Consider the following 19,246-nt stretch of genomic DNA (forward strand, 5'->3'; position numbering starts at 1 on the left):
AGACAAAGGAAAGGCGAAAAACGATAAAAGCAAAAAAACGGGTATCATTATCGATTGTTTTTTTTTTGAGTTTATTTATATTTTGCTGTTTTTGGTAAATATTCGTATCGTCATTAATGTCGTCGCTGTCGGTGGTTTTAGGAGTTGAGTGGCGGTGCTACTCGACTTCCTGTACTGGTGAGATTATCGTCCTTTCATCTTCGAATGCTGGTGCAGGGGGGAACGCAACAGCCACAGGAGCAATTGTTGCAGGTGTAATCGGGGCGCTCAGCCTCCCATCCTGTCCATTCGCACTCCTATTCGCTTCTGCGACTTTTATCAACTCCAAACTTAACCTGCTTCTTGCAGCTGGTAAGCTTCTCCGCTTCGCTGACGGCAGTGCCCCTACTCGACTCTCCAGAACATCTCTCAATTCCCTCACCAAACTGATATTCGCCTCGGTTTGTCTCCTCGCTTCCATAGCTTTTTGTCTATCTTCCTTCATCTTCGCAATCCTCTCTTCTCTCGTCAGCTTACTTCTTTCACGACCTTTTGTCGGGTCCGACATTCCTTCAAAGATCTCTTCCTCATCGCTTGCGCCCGCGGCGATCGAAGCTCTCAGAAAATCGGAGCCGACAGATATCCTCTTTCTGAGAATTGCATCCCTCTCCGCATCGTCCCAGCTTCCACTGGTTCTTGGGCTTGCACCAACCAGCGTTCCGGCCTGGCTCATTCCAGGGCTCGCCATCGGCTGCGAGAAAATCATGCTAACGGGCCTGCTGCTCGCAGGACTGATACCACCACATCCATTATCCTTCAACTTATCCAATGCGTTCGCCAGACTGGCTCGTCCGCTTTCCCACTCCGCAAGCAGCCCTCTCAAATCAACACCGATCTCATCATATTGACTCAATAGTTCGGGTCCGAAACCTTCGGCTAGTGGCTCCTGCGATGTGCTCTGCAATGCCTTGTCCGTCCCCTCCCTCAACAAATGCATCTTTGCCTGCAAGCCTCTCACTGTTGTCGACAACCCATTGAATTTTCTTAGTTGCTGCCTCAACCGCTCTCTATTAACCGCTGAAATGCCGCTACCCGTAGCATGGGCAGGTGTCGTTCCAACGATAGGTGTAGATGGTATTTTAAAATCGGTTTCTTCGGTTAAGATGCTGCGAGCCTCCTGCGCTAAATCTCCCATGAGACGGCTAATGGTGTACAATTGAGTTCCCACAGCGTGCCACTGTGTGTGATCTCTATGTCCACCGTTAGCCTCCAAAGCAAGTAAATGACATACGAATATCTTGCGGATAGTGTAAAGCCTCTGGAACAGCGCCTTCAGCGATTTCAAGCTCTCCATATCCTCGAACTCGGACTCGTCGATACCAAAACTAGCATCATGCAAGTCGTTGATGTGAATGTCATAGACATCATAAAATTTCTCTAAGTCTGAGACTTTGGGGAAGGCAGATATGGCTTCGATAGCCCGGCAAGTCGGAGAGATGGTAAGTTTGAAGCTCTCCGCAATAGTCCGGCGCAAGCGTGCGCATTTCCGAGAGTTATCTGCTCTTTCTAGCCGTGTAATTGGCGGCAATGGCTGAGAGAGCCTGTAACCTCGAGATACCAGCTCAATTTCCTGAATCAATGTTATCGCGTTTCCGACAACGACATCGAACATCTGGCAATTTTCAACAAATTGCTCGGCGGCGGAAATGGCATCTGTACGCAAGTGGCGGAGTTTCTTCCTTCGAAGATGAGCAAACACCAATAGCGCTAAAACCATAGAGAGCATCAAGGAAATCGCTGCCCTTGATTTCCCAAAGGCCAGCTTCCGTTCGGATCCGCCACGAGACAGGTATGATATCAAGATGGAGAGAATGATGATGCTAGCGGCAGTATAGGCGTAAAACCGGGGCCCCGGCGAACCAAACCAAGTAATTACGGTGAATGGATTATTGTCGGCAGGCGGAACGGCGGTTGATGGCGTCGGAAGGGAAGAAATATCTCGGCCATCGTAATTTGCGACTGATGCTTGTTCATTTAGGAGCTGGGAGGCAACGAGAATGTAACGAAAACGCTCAACGAATTGGAGGTTTTCCCCGGCGGCTAGCCGAGATTTGAGGCCTCCCGACATGACCTGCTTCAAGTTTGCGTTTTGATACCATCCTGGATTCTGAATCTGTAGTGGACGGAGAGCCTTCTTTCTAGTTTTCGGAACGAGAAGAGATGATGGAGCGAAGTTTAATGGTTGTAAATTGGGCGAGTTCCTACTACTGCTGGCGTCATTGTTGTCTGATGGATCGATGCTCCAATCCCCAGGTTCTCCTTCACCTACATTACCCCAAATGTGTTTGTCAACCACCACACTTTCGCAAAAATCTAGGGAAATTGTTGGGGAAGCTACCTTCAAGATACTGTGCCAATGGCGTATCACGGAACACGAGTGCTTCCATGTTCTACAGAGGATTATTCGTGGCTCGCACGAAATAGAATCCTTGTCCTAGCCTCTTCTCGATTTTGCGATGGATGATCGGTGGCTGCGCGTTGTCGTTTGTCGTTGGTTTCGGGATTCCCGGTCGGCCGTAAATTAAGCTGCGATTTGAATGCTGGAACGTGCGTGGACTGAGAAGGTATCTTGAAGCTCGAGAGGTTTATTTGTATGTTATAGATACTGTTTCGAAAAGGACAAATTATGAGAGCTGTTACTGTTGTAGTCGCTGGTGCTGCTAGTTGAAAGAAAACTATCGTAAATCGTCTCGGATGCGGGATAAAAGGTTGTACAATGGAAGCGAAGAGTATGAAAAAGAATGGAATGGAAGGATAGTAAGTAGACAAGTATCGGAAGGTGAAAAATACTGTTGTCGTTAGGTCATGAGGCTTTGGTTTTGTGGGGAATGCAATGCACAGTTCAAGTGTTTGCTCGTTGTAGACGGTTTCTTGATGCTTGCTAGAAGAGCAGGGCGCAGGGGACAGCAGCCGCTAATGACGATCGCATGACCCAATTCTGCAGTTTGAAGAAGCCGAAATAGTCCCAATTGGAAGACCCTGGTGAATCCAGTCCGAATATAAACGATGGAATTCGGAGAAGAGATTCAGGGTGTTCCTACTTCAGGAATTGAAGTCTTTTTGTTTTTCGTCCCAACGATTAAAGCGACTGTCACTGGGAAAGTCGCGAGCGAAAGGGTCGAAAGGGGGACAGGTACAGTACATGTACGAGGACAGAAAAGGGTTGCAGGGCAGCGCAAGTGGCGGGTGTTAAAAGTCCCGTTTGTTCCTGCTTGGTTCAACTGTGTCCCTGAACCGATTGCTTGGGTTCCCCCACCGCTTGCAGGGGTTTTCTGGCTGTTCTCGTTCTTACTTGCTTTGCAATTAGCGCTGCTGTAACGGAAGGTTAGGTCAAGTCTCGCCAAAGGAGGCACTTGACAGTTCAGGAATGTGGACACGGCTAGGCTAGACCGATGCAGGATGAAATGAGATGAATGGGAAGCTAATGGAGATGAGTTATGCAGCCCCAATTGAGGTTGTCGATGCTACTCCGTGCAGTCAGTCAGTAAGAAAGCAAGCAAGCAAGTAAGTAGGTACCCAGAGTCGGTCAGTTGACTGTCTAAAAAGTGAAGCTGTAACTAACTATCGAAAGAAGGAAGGTCTTCTGTTTCCTAATTGGAAGACGTGTGTCGGAATGGAGGCTGTGAAGGTCGAGACGAGGTTGATGGTTGATGGTTGGTTTAAAGGATGTTGGTTGGTTGCATTGTTGATGGTGAAGTTCAGGTCCGTTTTGCCGGCCGGATTCACATGGGCCCATGATGGGGCTTTCATCCGGAGCCGAAATAAGACCTCTCACCCTCTCTAACATGACATTAATTAACTAATTGACAGGTACAAGGACAGGCAATTGCAATTGAAACTTCCTTGACAAGGGCCCGATAATTCTTCGAACTTTCCTAATATTGTGCCAGCGAGCTAGTACTGTATGCGTAGCACATCTATAGACGGTATACCGGTAGAGCGTGGTGGTGGTAATGATTATAGCTATACCATAGCTTAGCTCCACAGTGGTAGCAATATGTCTTCCGTATCCACTCGCAGGTCTCCACTTCCTCGATATTTTAGTAGCTCCTCAACGTCCATTACCTGGCGGTCCATTATAACTTTATTCCTTAGTATCTAATACCTATTTCATGCATTCAATCGAGTTCCCTAATATAATATTACGATAGATGCATATCGTCGAAACCCCACAGTAAACACTGAGAGAATTGAATTCGAATTCGTCAGAATCGGCTTCTTGAGCCGAGTCACACGTTTCTTTTTCGAGGGTATACACATCGGTCGTGACTGATTTTTCGAGTAAAATTTCCCCGTGTCCTGTCGGTTCCCCGGATTCTAGCGTTTATATCATAATATGTTATTTCATCTAAAATTTTGATGCATCGACGCACATACACTGAAAGCACATAGATCTAGCTAGAGGTACATGGACAGCTTAGATTATATATGGAGACCGGTATCTTCGTTTTATATGCAATTGGAACGGAACATGACCAGGTTTCAAGATGCATAGATATTGCAAGTACCATTCTGCAATGGTAATTAATACTGTTTCCCCCAATGCTGTAATCATACACGACCTTTGCAAATTTGAAACGAGTGTGAACTTTTCAGGATTATATTATGTGATATTCAATCTGATCGATCGTTGATACTGTTACAATTGCAATCAGTGTGATTATGCAGACACTGTTCAATCATTCAATCATAGGTTGAACGTTCCACCGGCAAACTCAATCTCCGATAAATGATTACGTACCCCTAAAATCTCGTTCCACATGACGCTGTAGCTTTTAGTAGCATGACCGAGATATATATAGCGGAGTCGATGTTTTCGATATATGGCGGTTGTTCAAACTCGGTTAGTGGTGTCGTGAACTGTGACTTGACCGTCTAAAATTATATATGTATAGTATTTACTTTATACTATATCACGAGGGGCATTAATAGAACTCTCGTATACGAGTCCACATGGTTGTCCCCGAATTAAATTAATTAAATCCGGCGGTGCAGTGATCCTCTTCAACATTCACGAGAAATAGTATGATTTCCCTAGGTAATCCCCTAAAGAGCCTTGGATTAGTCGATCGGTGAGGACGTCTGTGTAGAAGGGCCATGTGAGAATGAGAATAGAAATCAGACTGAGAATATGGGGCATCTCATCTTTCATGCAGCCCAATAGGCAGATTGGTCGAATGTTTCAGCCCTCGCCAAACCACAAGCTCAAGCTGCCTAAAAGCGTTCAACTGTGGACCTAACCGAGGCCGACTGCAGGAGCGCCTTCAAGCCTTTAATGTAATTCTGCAGCTCAACAAAAAAAAACCGTCTATCGACGACTCTTCATCGACGGATAAAGATACTTTCTGCGTCTGTAGACGGGTTTCACATGGGCTGCCGACCTGCTATATGTGGATAGCTGGGTATGTTCAGGCCATATGCCGTTGCGACCTTCTAGAACAAAAGATATGTGACAATGTATTAATGTTGCATGTTGCAAAATGTTGCGGTCACACATGCCAGAGTTAACGTTCCAGTCCGTGCTCTCGCTTTTGAACTTCACCCCGGCAGTTAGAATGATATGCGATTGGCTGTCGACGATTGTCATGTCATCAGCCGTAGAAATCGTGGCCTTGGTGTGGTGAGGCTCCAAGGCGGTGAGGCTTTGCGCCATCAGCATGAGACATAGAACGTATTTAAATTTAATCAAGACGAATGTGAAGTCGGGGAAAGTGAAGTCGAAAAATGCTTAGTAGAAAAGGAGTCGTCAGTAAGCCTCGGCACCTTGGAAACTGTGTCATAGGCTGCATCTCCAGTCTGGTATCCAGGACCAGCGGTCGACGTCGTCGCAACACACTCGCCGTTGCCCGCTGCAACCGAGCCTTACGTATACGGCCCAACGAACTCTCCGTCGGGGCGGACTCCTTCTTCAGCCGTTCTCACCGTCGTTGTTTCGAATATTCCGAACACTCTCAAGCATAACGCTGACGCTCTCACGATAGTAACCAGGAATCCAATATACTTACTTGTGCCCTCACAATGTGACGTCTTTGGAACCTGCACCCAGAGCCCAAGCTAACCGAGGCGCCCTCCGACAGCCAGACAATATCTTTTTTGTTCAGGCATATAGCATTGATTTGAATGCATCATATTGCAGCTGGGCCCGAAGGCTTCCATGTATAGTCGGATGGTACAGCTCTCCACAGGCGAAGATCCGCCTGGCGCAGCCCTAGCTCATCGCATCGGCCTTGGGGACAAGAGGGGAGGTCCTGCCGACCGGCATGCATTGTGCTACCAACCGAACCCAGGGTTGGGCAATTGTAGCCCAGCCCTGCATCGAAGCCTCCATGGAACGTTCGAACGCCAAAGAGTCTCATGTGGCAAAAGAAATTTCGCCCGATCGATAGCTAGTGCATTAATCGGTGCCTGTTGTCAACATTAACTTTATTTGTTCTATTTGTTATAGGAATTTCGCGGATTCTAGAAATATCATTTTTGGGCGTAACAACTAAAACATTGGTGACGTCTTTGCGACGGTAAGTTATCCTAGGTATTATCGCCAAGACTGAATGGCAGCCGGCGAACGGAACATCGGACATCGGCTTGCATTTGCTCCTTTCTTGATCCGTACCAGTCCGCTGCAAAAGTCACGAGATTCGACATTCGGCAGTCTCGGTATCGCAAAACGAAGTTCATGGACCCCAGAACTTTTTAGAAACATCGTCGGCAAGAGCGATATCGATTGCGTAAAGCGACTCTCCTCTTATACCAGCGCTCCGCTTAAACGGAGATACCAAGGCGTGGCGTTGAATCTAGGTACCTATTCTTGGACCCTAAAGGTGGCTATCGACATTCAGTCATTGTCGGTCTAAGTAAGCAGTAGAAAGGATCTAGACTAACCTTTCGGTAGATGCGAATGAGGTACATCTCATTCTTCAAAGCTTAATCTAAAGTGCTTACGACAGTTTTTGCCATTTTAGAATGTTTCTTTAGATTGGTTCTGTTCTGCGACTACTGAAGTGACAAATCCGCGATCCTACTGTAATATGAGAGCGGCACAATGCCACAATTTTGTTAGTAAACATCCAAGGAAAATCGTTTCAAGAGTTTGTCAAGCTGCAGATTGTCCGCCATCAATGGTTAGATTTGGGGTTCCCAGCGTGGGGCGTATGTAAGCTGACCCTTGCCTCTCCTCTGGTTGTTCGCCCGTGGAATGAGCAGAACAAGCTAGCTCGAAAACGTCGGCCTGGTCGCTACCGGTCACCTGGTGATGTCTCCCTCCTCCTGCGTCGCTGCATCGCATTGCTATTTTGCAGATATGCACATTACATGTCCTGACCTTGCAGGCTGCAGACGAATACGCATGGGGTGGATTGCATAGCCATCTTTACCTCCCAAGAACACATGCCTTTCGTACCCCGTTAAACCATGAAGAGTCAGACTAGAAACGAGAGAATAACGACGATTGTATTTTAGGTAGACGGGGAGAAGGGGAGGAAGAAGTATCTCCAGTTCGCCTTATGAGCAGAGTGGTTTTATAATTTGCAGGTCACGGTTTCGGGACTTTTAACTGCGCCGAGACACTACGAAAGTGAAACTGTTAAGCTAATTCTGAGCTAGTTGTATGCAGTCGGCCTACCAAATTCCAACACGCAACCCACTTTCTTAAGTCCCACTATTCCCGGTGCTTACCACCTGGTTATTATGCTGCAGACCATCCTGATGACGACCTAGGTTGATTTCTTTTGCCTCCAAGCTGTAAGCCCACCGCCACTGGCAATTTAAGGCCCAAGCTAGCTTGCGGAGGTATATGTTCTATATACAAGCTTGTTTATATCCATTCTCCCCCCCTCCCCAATTTGTAATCACGCTATATCCGTCACCTGAATTTTTAATAATCCACTTCCAACGGCTTCTAAGGAAGCCTGACCACTTATACCCTCAGGCTCATCGGTATCTCCGACCGGGTAGCCCCAGTTAGTGTTCTAGATGGGGTATTTATGTCGTCCGGCGGGTACTATCTTATCATGTCAGTCACTGGAGTGAAACATATGATGCCTTGGCTTCGAATTCGGGGCCCCAGAAACAACGTAGGGCGTATACGTCGCCTTGATAATCGAGTAACTTTGCAATTGCTGGACACCTCAACGGCGACGTCAGAAGTAATATCAGGATGATGATATCTCCAAGGGCCCGAAGGACGTCGAAAACTGGAGTAGTATATTATAATGGTAATTAGGCAGCCTGAGACGAGTTTGATTAGGTTGTACAGTTGTCGACCCTGCAAAACCCAATAATCTATGTTTTGAACATTTCCACAAGCCAGGCTCCTGGGTAGTGCGTATGCAACATCGATCAAAGCAAACGTTCGTTGATATCACCATCAGACGTTGATCCGTTCAACCGTCGAGGACACCCCACTGAATCGTTCCACAGTTTCGAATCAAGTTTCTTCGGGAAATTTAGTTTCCATAGATCCCCCACACTAGTCAGTAAGTGACCATATATCGCTCATCGAGCAGCCCGGCAATAAAAGTTTCCCTCATGCAATGCATTCTGCAGCCCATTACTCCTCAGGCGCAGCCAACGGGTTCTATTGGTTTCAGCCTCTCCACACCCATCAATATATTTTCTTCTTGTTCCACTCTGCTACCCCGTGTGCCCTACACCCCCCTGATGCATATGCACATCCTGAGCCTATAGATCCATCGTTGGAGTTTGGATATTACATTCCTTCAGTTCATTTCGCCACCCCTCAGACTAAACTAAGTTAGTACTACCAAACGTTTCCAAATATCAGACCCCCTTGTAGTTCCCACACTGGACTCGTCTCTCGCTTTGTGCCGGCCGAAGACGGGTGGGCTTAGTGTGTGTCTCTGTGTTCAGCTTTTTAGCCTCCTTTCGAGGCTCTTATTGCTATAACTGTCTTTCCCTGTGGGTATCCTAGCTTCACTTTCTTATTGGCTAGGGGAGCTATGTACCCCAATTTGAGAAAGCGGGCAGCAGAAGGAATAATTCTATTAGGGGACACTCAAATGACACAAAGAGCCGGTCCAAAGTCAGCAAGTTACAAGAAAAGATCCCGTTGGAAATACACCTAGGCCTTTTTTAGTTTCCACCAAATTTGGATTCTTGAAGACCGAAACTAGGATCCTAGGACACTATTTTTGCTAGCTCGCCTTTATGGATCCTCCTGTCACGGGAAGATTTCAGGCTAGTGGAGTGGGGTTTCAAGACTAATAGTCGTCTATATACCCGTTGCATGTACCTGTATTTGCTCTTGTCAACATGACTTGAAAGTACATCAGTACATATATACTATGCACGAAGCGCGATAGCCTCATTACAAGCCATTTAGACCCCCCCCCTTCTTCCCATCTCCCGGTCCATGCTACTGAGACCTGCATATGCAAACTACAACAGACGAACCACTCACCGAGCTCTTCGAGGATATTTACCTATTTCCAAGTTTACAAAACAGGTAACATGCAGGCGCATGGATAGCACGATCATGGAAGGCCGGCAGTAGTCCTCGAAGGAGAAGGATGGATCATATCACACGGTTTCACTAAACCAAATACAGTCATTAATTGTCCAAGGTGCTTTCCAGGCGGCGCAGGCCTCATTGTATTCACAATGGTTTTGCTATTTCGGAGTTTGAACCCTCGTGACCTGGGGATACTTGTGACATATAGTCGATTGGACATATCTATAAGTTCAGTTATGCTATACTATTCATAGCCGTTTCTAATGTTTTATTGGCTAGGACTCATTGACGGAGTATAGGAGTACTCTGAGTCGAAATCGGGTGATACCGTTCGTAATCACGAACGCATGGAAAATACTAGTCTAGCTGAAGGTTCTCTTTGAAGTGAGCCATCTGTCCGGCCTGATTCGTCCCCAGTCTTTCGAAACTTAGATCTTGGGATCCTTACCGCTTCGCTAGAAATTTTCGTCGGGGTAGGTTTTAATTTTCTCGAAAAGACAGTTATTCTATTGGGCTGGTACTCCTAGTCATTACATTAGTCTTATACCCTCCCTCACAGTGCAAGCCTCGATCAGACCATATAATCCACCCTCAACCGCACCTCGCTAGGCTACATCATCACCAACCACTTTCACACTACCAAAAGAAACTTCAAGAAACATTCGTCAAGGCTAACCCAGGTGCTCGGGAAACCTGCAACCCTAAAGTCGATAAGACCCCACCCACTACGGCGTCCCGCTCTCCCGCAATTTCACCAGCGAGACCAGGCCCATTTCGACGTACGTCTTAGGTGGGTACCTTCAACAAACATTTCCCAACCATACGGACATACTTCTTCAACAGGAAGCGGTTGTCTCAGTCCTACCATTTGCTAGATGCATACATACCCTACATACCTGTCGGACCCATCACTGGGGTTGACCCTCCCTAGCTCTTGCATGATGTTGGGGGGCAAAAAGTGATCTGACAAAGCTTTTGTATGGACTACATAGTGAGATTACGAAAACAAAATCCCTTTAACCGATAAGTAGGTTGTGCAAGCTCTGGCGGGGGGGGTTTCATAGACCGTGCACCCGACAATCTGGGAATCTTGTTTGCGAAACTAACCCGGGAGGGTCTCCGATAGGATTAAGCGCGCAAGCTACTACAGCAGCACGCCCTCGAATTCGGAACCAACAGAAACCCCGTGATTTTTTTGATATCGTTCTTCAAAACTTCCAGAAAACTTATATAAACTTCACACTCTTTTTGCCTTCTAAAACCGTTTCATCAGGACAAGACTATACGATAATCGGTTAGTAACCTTCTATGCAAAATCCTACTAGTGTAGATCTTATTCCTTATTTTATTTATCTTTTATAGATATATCATACGATATCTCCATTCGTTTCAGCTTCAAGAGCTGTACAGTGGAGAAACTTTCTTTCAATTAAAAGTCTAGATTTCCGTCTAGCAAAACTTGGCCACCAATCTATGCCCAATCCTGAGCAGATTTATAATTTCACGGCCGAGAAGGACTTTTGAACACGGGACAACCGATAGTCTTACGGGACGATCCGAATAGTTCCTCATTTCTTTAGTCTAGCACGACAGTTCGCCTATACCAAAATTCTCAAACTTGATCGTCGGATCAAAGGCACTTCATCTCATTTTCTACATACATTCCGACAGTGTAAGACATTAAAGTACCCGTCGTCGGGTCTCACCGTGGGATCGGCTAATTTGAATACTCATCAAGATACTACTATCAAAGATTCATCTACGGAGTTCTTGTTTCCTTGGCTTCAGCATTCCAAATATCTCGGTTTCGCTCGGCGCATTTTGAGTTCTTCCCGAAGATTCATTTCTGCCGAATAAAGAGCTGGATACTATCTCTAAAGAGAGTATAAATTTCCAGCAATTGAAACCGGAGAGGAGATAAATGCCCTCGCCAGAAGGCGGTATATCTTCAGCAATAAAGTCCATCTTCTGTTGCTCTATCCTTCGTAGAACTCAGTCCGTTGTCCCTATATCTTCAGAAGTAGGATCCTCCCACGAAAACGGAGAGGAACCATCCACCGACTTTCCGACTACACACATATCTCAGTCAGACCTAGAAACATTAATAGGCGACGATATAGCACCTTTTCCTGTGGACTACCCAACCACACCTGTCGAACACGCGGCTAACACCTCTCCCACCCCGCGGACTCTAGAAGACCGTCCCCGGTCTCCAATTATAATCATTCTTCCTCAAGTCCCAGATTCTCCTGAGACACCGTCTCCACTAATTCAACTACCCGCAATGTTTTCTCCAACAGCGCTGTTCAGGCTCTCCCTCTGCCACGAGGATATATACGCCCTAAGACATTTACTATCCCAGTCTCCATCTATGGCAGCTTACCGTTCTGTACTCCCGCAGATTTACCAAATTCTGCGGAGGGATGAGGTACGTTATTTATTTAATAATGGGGATGATAGGGATTACGTGGTCATCGGCGAGAGAGTGCGATTTTGCGAAGAAATACTCGAAGTAGCATATTGGGATGCAGACTCTGGTGGGGAAAGACGACTGGCAGGATGGGTCGAAAGAGGGCTCGGTGGGGTTATCGAATGTGAGTCTTAAATTCCTTTTTTTACTTTTCTTGTTATTAATACTATTTATTCCTTTCTCCCGTCTTCGTTCTTTTACCATGCATGCTTTCATCGTTGCATATGCATATTGGCTTTTTTTGTTAGTGGTGTTGAGTGTGTGTCATTTTCCCAATCCCTGTCGAGTCGCGCCGATATGTGCCGGGAAGGCTTTATATTTGGAAGCTTCGGGGAAGGCCTGGAAGCGCACAGACTAAAAAAAACAGTGCGCCGTTTGTCCCGTGATTCAACTTCGTCATTTTGGTTTCTCGGTCGGGAGGTTTAATCTACCGTGGTACCGACTGTCAAAAAAATGAGCCCCTGTCATGGTTGCGTTCAGAGACTAACCTGTCCGGCCTGGCCGATTTTTTATGACGAAGGTTGTTTGTCCTTTTGACAAATTAATCTGCGGCCTGAGGAGAGCGCCTCAACGCATTATAATGTTGGATTTTACAACATCGGGCAGAGCGCGTAGTACAAAAGACTGGGATATCAATGCAGGGGCATAGGGGAGGTTGCAGTTGCAGCTAGTTAATGCATTTGAATTTTCGTATCCGCCACCCGGCGATGTCACTGAAGATTCGATTCAATGCGATAATATAACGGGGTAAAGCGGCTATGCAGTTTCCATATACCTTGTGCGATGCAGAAGGCAGAATTTGATGTGAATTGAGACTCATCATAATTGCAATTTTATAGGTTCTTTCCTTCGCTGTTCATCTAACATGATATGAGCAAGGAGAACCGCAATTGTATCCTTCGAAAAAGCTACCCATCTGCACTTTTTGCATTATATTCAATTTTATTTGACGCTGGTTTTTTATAGTAGCTCTCAGCTTTTATTAACGCTAACAAAAATCTCCTAAAAACAGCAAACCCAACCCACCAGCCCTCCCTAACGCTCCTTGGACGACTCTGGCTCCTGCGGTCCCAGGAATACCTAAGCAAAATCTCCGAGGATGGATCCAATTCCTCTTCCTCGGGGGGTTCCTTCCCCTTTACCAATACTGACTGGACTTCAGCCGACGAAGACCGCGATACAGTCGAACAAGACCGAAAACGCCAGGAAGGCGTGTACGTAGATGCTCGTACCTGTTTATTTCCCGCCGTAGAATTTCTAGGACGAGCAGTGGAAGCAATGGAGGATGGCCGTGGGGGAGTATTAGGGGATGTTTATGTTTTCGTACGTTCTCTGTTCTGCCATGGAATTGAAAAACATATGTACGGCAAGCTAATATTTGGTGAATTATTGGGGGTATATAGCAAGCAGAAGCGAATATGAGCCTGGGAAACGTAACCGTCAGTTCTGAGGCGCAACCGTACTTTAGAACCGCGGTCGAGGCACTGAAGAAAGCGAGTATGATCGATGGATTTAGGTTGCCGATACATCTTGAGAGGTATTTTCTATTGATATCCCAATAGGAGAAATAAGTACTAATAATTAAATTGAATAGATACCTCCGATCTTTCGAATTCGTTTTGTACGACGATTAGTCCGATGATACCCTTGGTGTAAGGGTATAGACCAGCCCGCGTCTATACTCCACGCCGACAACACCCGCGTTTGCGATTTTCTAGATTATAGTGGTCCATTGACTGGATCACCCCTCTCCTCACATTGCGACCCCCTTCTTTTTCAAATTGATTTAACCCCATCTTTGTCATTCCCGTTTTTTCTTTCTGATTTTAACTAATTGCTTTAGTTTTGGAGCGAAGATGGTACATGTATAGCGAAAGCATAGCTTGCGAGTATGAACTGTGGTATGAGCCTTGTTCGGGAATTAAATGGAATGGAGTCCAGCAAATTCGGATATTTTATATCGATAGACTACGTTAATTAGTTAACTGCCTTTGATCATGTTTTTGTTCTTTTGTTTCCCCTCTTTTAAATGCGGTTTTGCTTCTGTTCTTACTTTTGCCTTTGTTACCTACTTTCTGTTTTGTCAGGCTGTACCAGGAATAGTCGCTCTTGAATTTGTTAAGTGCGATTCCTGGGAGCCTTGACTTCTTTTTGAATTCTGTGTCCTGTTTAGATAATTCACTTCGTTGTATATATGAGTTCTGAAGAGCTGTAGGAACGGCAGTCGTTCGCTATTCATGTTCTTAGAACCATATCTCATATTCACCTATCCCCTCTATATATAAAGACCTAATAAACATTTTTCACCAGACGTACCAAGGGTAATTGGATGATAAATCCATTCGTAAATTTATCTCGCTATGCCAAATCATCATTTGAGAGAAAAAAAGAGGTTGAAAATAGTAGGGTAGTAGTGTCTACAAGAGTAGAATTTACAAGAAAAGGGGACTATCGATCGTCTAGTTCTGCGCCCTAAACGACCGACCGCTGGCCGTCTTCCTCTCCCTATCCGCGTTCTCCGGCTTAGCTCTGTTCAGGTATTTCTGGAAATCACTAACTCTCTTCCTCATTCTCGAGTGCATATAGGCCTAAATAACTGAATGTTAGCTGATGATTATAAATATAAAAGATGGAAAATAGATAGAATCTCACCTTAGCAGCTTTAATATGATAATGGAAATAATCCCTAAAGGTCTGAATATGACTGATAACCTCATCCCTCCTATCAGGTTTCAAATGTCTGGGAAACAGCACAAAGGTAACATATCCCACATCCCCGGCACCAGTATCAACCACTCCTTTCAACCCTCTAATCTCCAACGGCGGATCGGTTCTGTACAACACCTGCGGAGCATTCTGAATAGCTCGACGTCTGGCATCCACGAATTCTTGCAAAAACACTTTTCCAAAGACACGGTCTGTTTCTTCACGGAAGACGGTGGAGAAGATGACGGTTACTCGGTCGTGCGAGGGTTTGATGTAGATTGCTTCTTCGTCACGATATTGGATTGCCATTACTTCGGTGTCAGACGAGGATGGAGCGGATTCGGAAGTAAACTTTGAGGATTCGGCAGAGAGGGTGTAATGAGTGTCGAAAGCGCGTTCGAAGGGAGCGGCCATGGCATTGCGTTTTAGAAGGGAAACGCGACGGATGAGGTCGTCCTTTTGTTCTACCATGAGCAATAACTATTAGCCCTGTGTTTCCCCCAGTATCTATTCAGACACTCTTTGCTGCAGGAGAGAAATATACCCTGATCCTCAGGTAAGGCCTCCAAATCCAACAACAGCGAAAAGTCATATCCAGACTCCGGCTCGACAATATAACTGCCATACTCCCGCTGCAGCACCTCCTGCGCACCGTACCGGATCAAGTCGTTATAACATTTGATCGATAAAGAAACCAATATTTTAGTCTTCACATCCGGTGTAGAAATGTGGTATATGACGCCGTCAAAGTCCGGAATGACTTGGTCGATTGAAGCCGGGGTGGGGCTTTTCGGATCACCCCATTTAAGGTACAAGTTAGCTAGCTAATTCCATGAATTAATGAATTGAATGGTAAGTAAGAATGGAAAGTACCTGTTGAACCTCTCGGTGAGGATCTGGTGGATTAGAAGATTGTGGTATTCGAGGAGCAACATCGCGACCGACTTTGTTGGTAGTGGTTTGGTGGTTTGATGAAGCTCGATTGGCTGGCTGACGATAGCTCGGAGTAGCTGGAGCTTTGGTGTAATACGTACCTACTGTATAGCAGCGTCCCCCCACCGGTCGTAATATTAGTGCTAATATCTACGCCAGGTACAACGCATAAGTCAGAATCGGACTTAACTATCTCCGATCGCTAAAAATCCTAGTTCAGTCGCAAAACTAAACTCCAAAAGAAAACCTCGAAACTTTTTTTTTTTACTCAAGCGCATCTCTCTATATTATACCTACGATATACGAAATAAGAATAAAAAAGAAGATTGATGGAATAAAATGGTCAAATCTTACGCCCGTTTCGCACAATCGCGATCATTCGGCGTAGTCACTTCTGCTACCTCGAATATCATCTGGACGCCGGATTCGACTTCATCAAGCAGTACATCTCGAACCAGCGCCGGTCTAGCGATAGTCCCCGCCAATGAAGAAGTTTTAACATGGGACATCAAGAAAGGCGAATTATTATCACGATGGCGGGAAAAGAATTGCAAATCCGAAGTTACCTGTTTAAAACAAAGTCGGACAGATGAGGACGTAATCGCTGTTGGGTGCGTATTCAACTTCTTCCTCTTCTATCGATTAGTTATTCGATACACACTGTTTACATTATTAAACAGCAGCTAATGCTAAACAAAAGTCATGCAGACGGAACAATACGCCTCTGGGACTCCAAAACTGCTACGATAATAGTAACCTTCAATGGCCATAAATCTGCGATCACAACATTAAGTTTCGACGCCTCAGGAACCCGTCTGGCTAGTGGCTCTAGAGACACGGACATCATAATCTGGGATTTAATCGCCGAAGTCGGATTGTTCAAACTCAAGGGCCATAAGGATCAAATCACCGGCCTAGAATTCCTACACTTCAAAGCCGAAGACTTCCCGGACGATGTGGTACCGCAAGCTACGATCGATAATGGATACTTGTTGACAACATCGAAGGATACACTGATAAAGTTGTGGGATCTATCGAGTCAGCATTGTGTGGAAACTCATGTCGCACATACTGGAGAATGCTGGGCGCTGGGTGTTACGGCTGACGAGGAGGGTGCTATAACGGCTGGTAATGACGCTGAGATGAAAGTCTGGACAATCGAAAGACGCATTATTGCGACTGCTGGAGCAGGCGATGATGTAACAAGAATTGCAGAGCAGGGGGTAGTACACAGGAACAACAGGGAAAGACCGTACTCTATCGCCTGGCATCCGAACGGCCGCTTCTTTGCTGCGCATGGCTCCGACAAATCCGTCGAAATCTTCAAGGTCCGAAACGAGAAGGAAATCCAGAAAGTCATTAGTAGAAAAAAGAAGAGAAAGAGGGTTAAAGGCAAAGATGAGGCTGCTGAGGACGTGGAAATGGAAGACGACAAAGATATCAAACTCGATGTAGCAGACGTATTTGTCCAGCACACCCTCGTCCGAACCCCAGGAAAAGCTCGCTCAGTCCATTGGGCTAGCGGTAGTGGTAAATCGAAATCCCTCCAATTGATGGTCTCAACCACAAACAACCTCCTCGAACTCTACGACATCCCATCCACGAAAGAAAAGTCAAAGGACAAAGATGCCTCGATATCCGAGTACACAAAGCTCTACTCTATCGAACTTCCTGGTCACCGTACCGACGTTCGCGCCTTGTCGTTAAGTTCCGACGACTCACTCCTCGCATCCGCCTCCAATGGTTCCTTAAAGATCTGGAACGTCCGCACTGGAAGCTGTGTGAGAACGTTCGAGTGTGGTTACGCCCTTTGTTGCGCCTTCCTCCCAGGTGACAAAATAGTGGTCGTAGGTAACAAATCCGGCGACTTGGAACTCTTTGACCTCGCCTCAGCAACGGTCATCGAAACCGTTCAAGCCCATGAAAAGGAAATATGGTCTCTACACGTCCACCCCGACGGCCGTAGCGTGGTAACAGGTAGCGCAGATAAATCCGCCAAATTCTGGAAATTCGAGATAGTCCAAGAGGAAGTCCTGGGTACCAATCGCAAAACTCCAAAACTACGCCTTGTCCACAACAGAACTCTAAAGCTGAACGATGACATCTTATCCTTAAAATTCACACCAAACGGCCAACTCCTCGCCGTTTCACTTCTGGATAACACCGTCAAAGTCTTCTTCACAGATAGCTTGAAACTCCTACACAATCTCTACGGCCATAAACTCCCTGTACTGTCGATGGATATCTCTTCAGACTCTAAACTCGTTGCAACTTCATCCGCGGATAAGAATGTAAGATTATGGGGTCTAGACTTTGGTGATTGTCATAAATCTTTCTTTGCCCATACGGACAGCGTAATGGCCGTCGGGTTTGAGAAGAATGGTCACAATTTCTTTTCGGCAAGTAAGGATAGGATGTTGAAGTACTGGGATGGAGATAAGTTCGAGAACATCATGAAGATGGAGGGTCATTTCGGGGAAGTTTGGGCTTTGGCAGTTAGCAAAGGGAGAGGAGAGCAGATCGTGGTCAGTGCAGGTCATGATAGGAGTATTAGGATTTGGGAGGAGACAGACGATCAGGTAAGCAATCCATCAGCTCAGTCCCATACCCTTATAGCTGGAAAGTGCTAATTGATACGATAATAGATATTCTTGGAAGAAGAGCGAGAAAAAGAACTTGAGGAACTCTACGAATCAAATCTTACACAATCACTCCAAGAAACCAGCCTAAACGACAACGGCGAAGAACAAGAATCCTCCCGGGCAGGGAAACAGACGATGGAAACCCTCATGGATGGTGAACGGATAATCGAGGCATTGGATCTAGCAATCGCCGACCTAGATTTGTTGGGCGCCTACGAAACAGACGTAGCAGCCAATCCCAACGTCAAATTACCAAAACCGGAAAGAAACATCATCTTCCGAGCATTTAACGATATCTCGGCTGAGCAATATGTCCTTGACACGGTCACTAAAGTCAAAGCAAGCCATCTACAAGACGCGCTGTTGGTTCTTCCATTCGATAAAGTCATAGACTTCTTCAGGATTCTAGAAATCTGGGCGAAGAAGGAGTGGAACATGCCGTTGACATGTAGGATATTGTTTTTCTTACTGAAAACCCACCATGAGAGTGTAGTTGCAAGTAAGAAAACAAGAACGCTACTAGAAGGGATAAGAAATGCATTGAAAGAAGGGCTGAGAAGACAGAAGGATGAAATGGGGTTCAATCTAGCTGGTGTTAGGTATATCAAGGAGAAAGCCGGAAGCAAAGCCCAAAGCGGGTATTTGGATGTCGAAGAGTACGAGAAAGGACTGAAAGAGCAAACCGGGAAGAAGAGGGCGTTCATTACCGTGGCATAGGCTGATAGAAATGGTGTATGATATGATGATGAGATGTAGACTTATTATGTATTATATTAGTAAAAGTTTGTGGGGAAATCTAGATATGTCCATGACAGACGGTTGTTCTTTGAAGGGTTTATTCGAGCTCTTCGATCGCGGCGAAGTTGTGAATACGCGTGTGTATAGCGCGACGAGCTCCCGTATTATACAATAATCGCCTTCAACCACCCAAAATAGCCACTGCATTGCCTAGAAATTCGGAGGTTATAGGCATATAGGATCAAGCTCGCA

The 19,246-nt window shown here is 45.9% G+C and overlaps 4 protein-coding genes across 4 annotated transcripts; 2 read left to right on the plus strand and 2 right to left on the minus strand.

Moving 5' to 3' along the window:
• Positions 1–157: 157 nt before the first annotated feature.
• Positions 158–2,426, minus strand: AOL_s00007g184 (uncharacterized protein; the record flags this gene model as incomplete). The annotated part of the gene is made up of 2 exons (XM_011120085.1): positions 158–2,304; positions 2,378–2,426. The coding sequence occupies 2 exons, from the start codon at positions 2,424–2,426 to the stop codon at positions 158–160; spliced, it is 2,196 nt and encodes a 731-aa protein (XP_011118387.1).
• A 9,000-nt stretch (positions 2,427–11,426) lies between these two features.
• Positions 11,427–13,609, plus strand: AOL_s00007g185 (uncharacterized protein; the record flags this gene model as incomplete). Its single annotated transcript, XM_011120086.1, has 4 exons — positions 11,427–12,099; positions 12,988–13,298; positions 13,379–13,512; positions 13,570–13,609. The coding sequence occupies 4 exons, from the start codon at positions 11,427–11,429 to the stop codon at positions 13,607–13,609; spliced, it is 1,158 nt and encodes a 385-aa protein (XP_011118388.1).
• An 825-nt stretch (positions 13,610–14,434) lies between these two features.
• AOL_s00007g186 (uncharacterized protein) lies at positions 14,435–15,616 on the minus strand (the record flags this gene model as incomplete). Its single annotated transcript, XM_011120087.1, has 4 exons — positions 14,435–14,563; positions 14,628–15,145; positions 15,226–15,467; positions 15,555–15,616. The coding sequence occupies 4 exons, from the start codon at positions 15,614–15,616 to the stop codon at positions 14,435–14,437; spliced, it is 951 nt and encodes a 316-aa protein (XP_011118389.1).
• Positions 15,617–15,953: 337 nt separating this feature from the next.
• AOL_s00007g187 (uncharacterized protein) lies at positions 15,954–18,973 on the plus strand (the record flags this gene model as incomplete). The annotated part of the gene is made up of 3 exons (XM_011120088.1): positions 15,954–16,225; positions 16,315–18,193; positions 18,260–18,973. 3 exons carry the CDS (start codon positions 15,954–15,956, stop codon positions 18,971–18,973), a joined length of 2,865 nt encoding a protein of 954 aa, XP_011118390.1.
• Between the last annotated feature and the right edge of the window lie 273 nt (positions 18,974–19,246).

This window comes from Orbilia oligospora, assembly GCF_000225545.1.
Source record: "Orbilia oligospora ATCC 24927 unplaced genomic scaffold scaffold00007, whole genome shotgun sequence".
Taxonomy (NCBI): Eukaryota; Fungi; Ascomycota; class Orbiliomycetes; order Orbiliales; family Orbiliaceae; genus Orbilia; species Orbilia oligospora.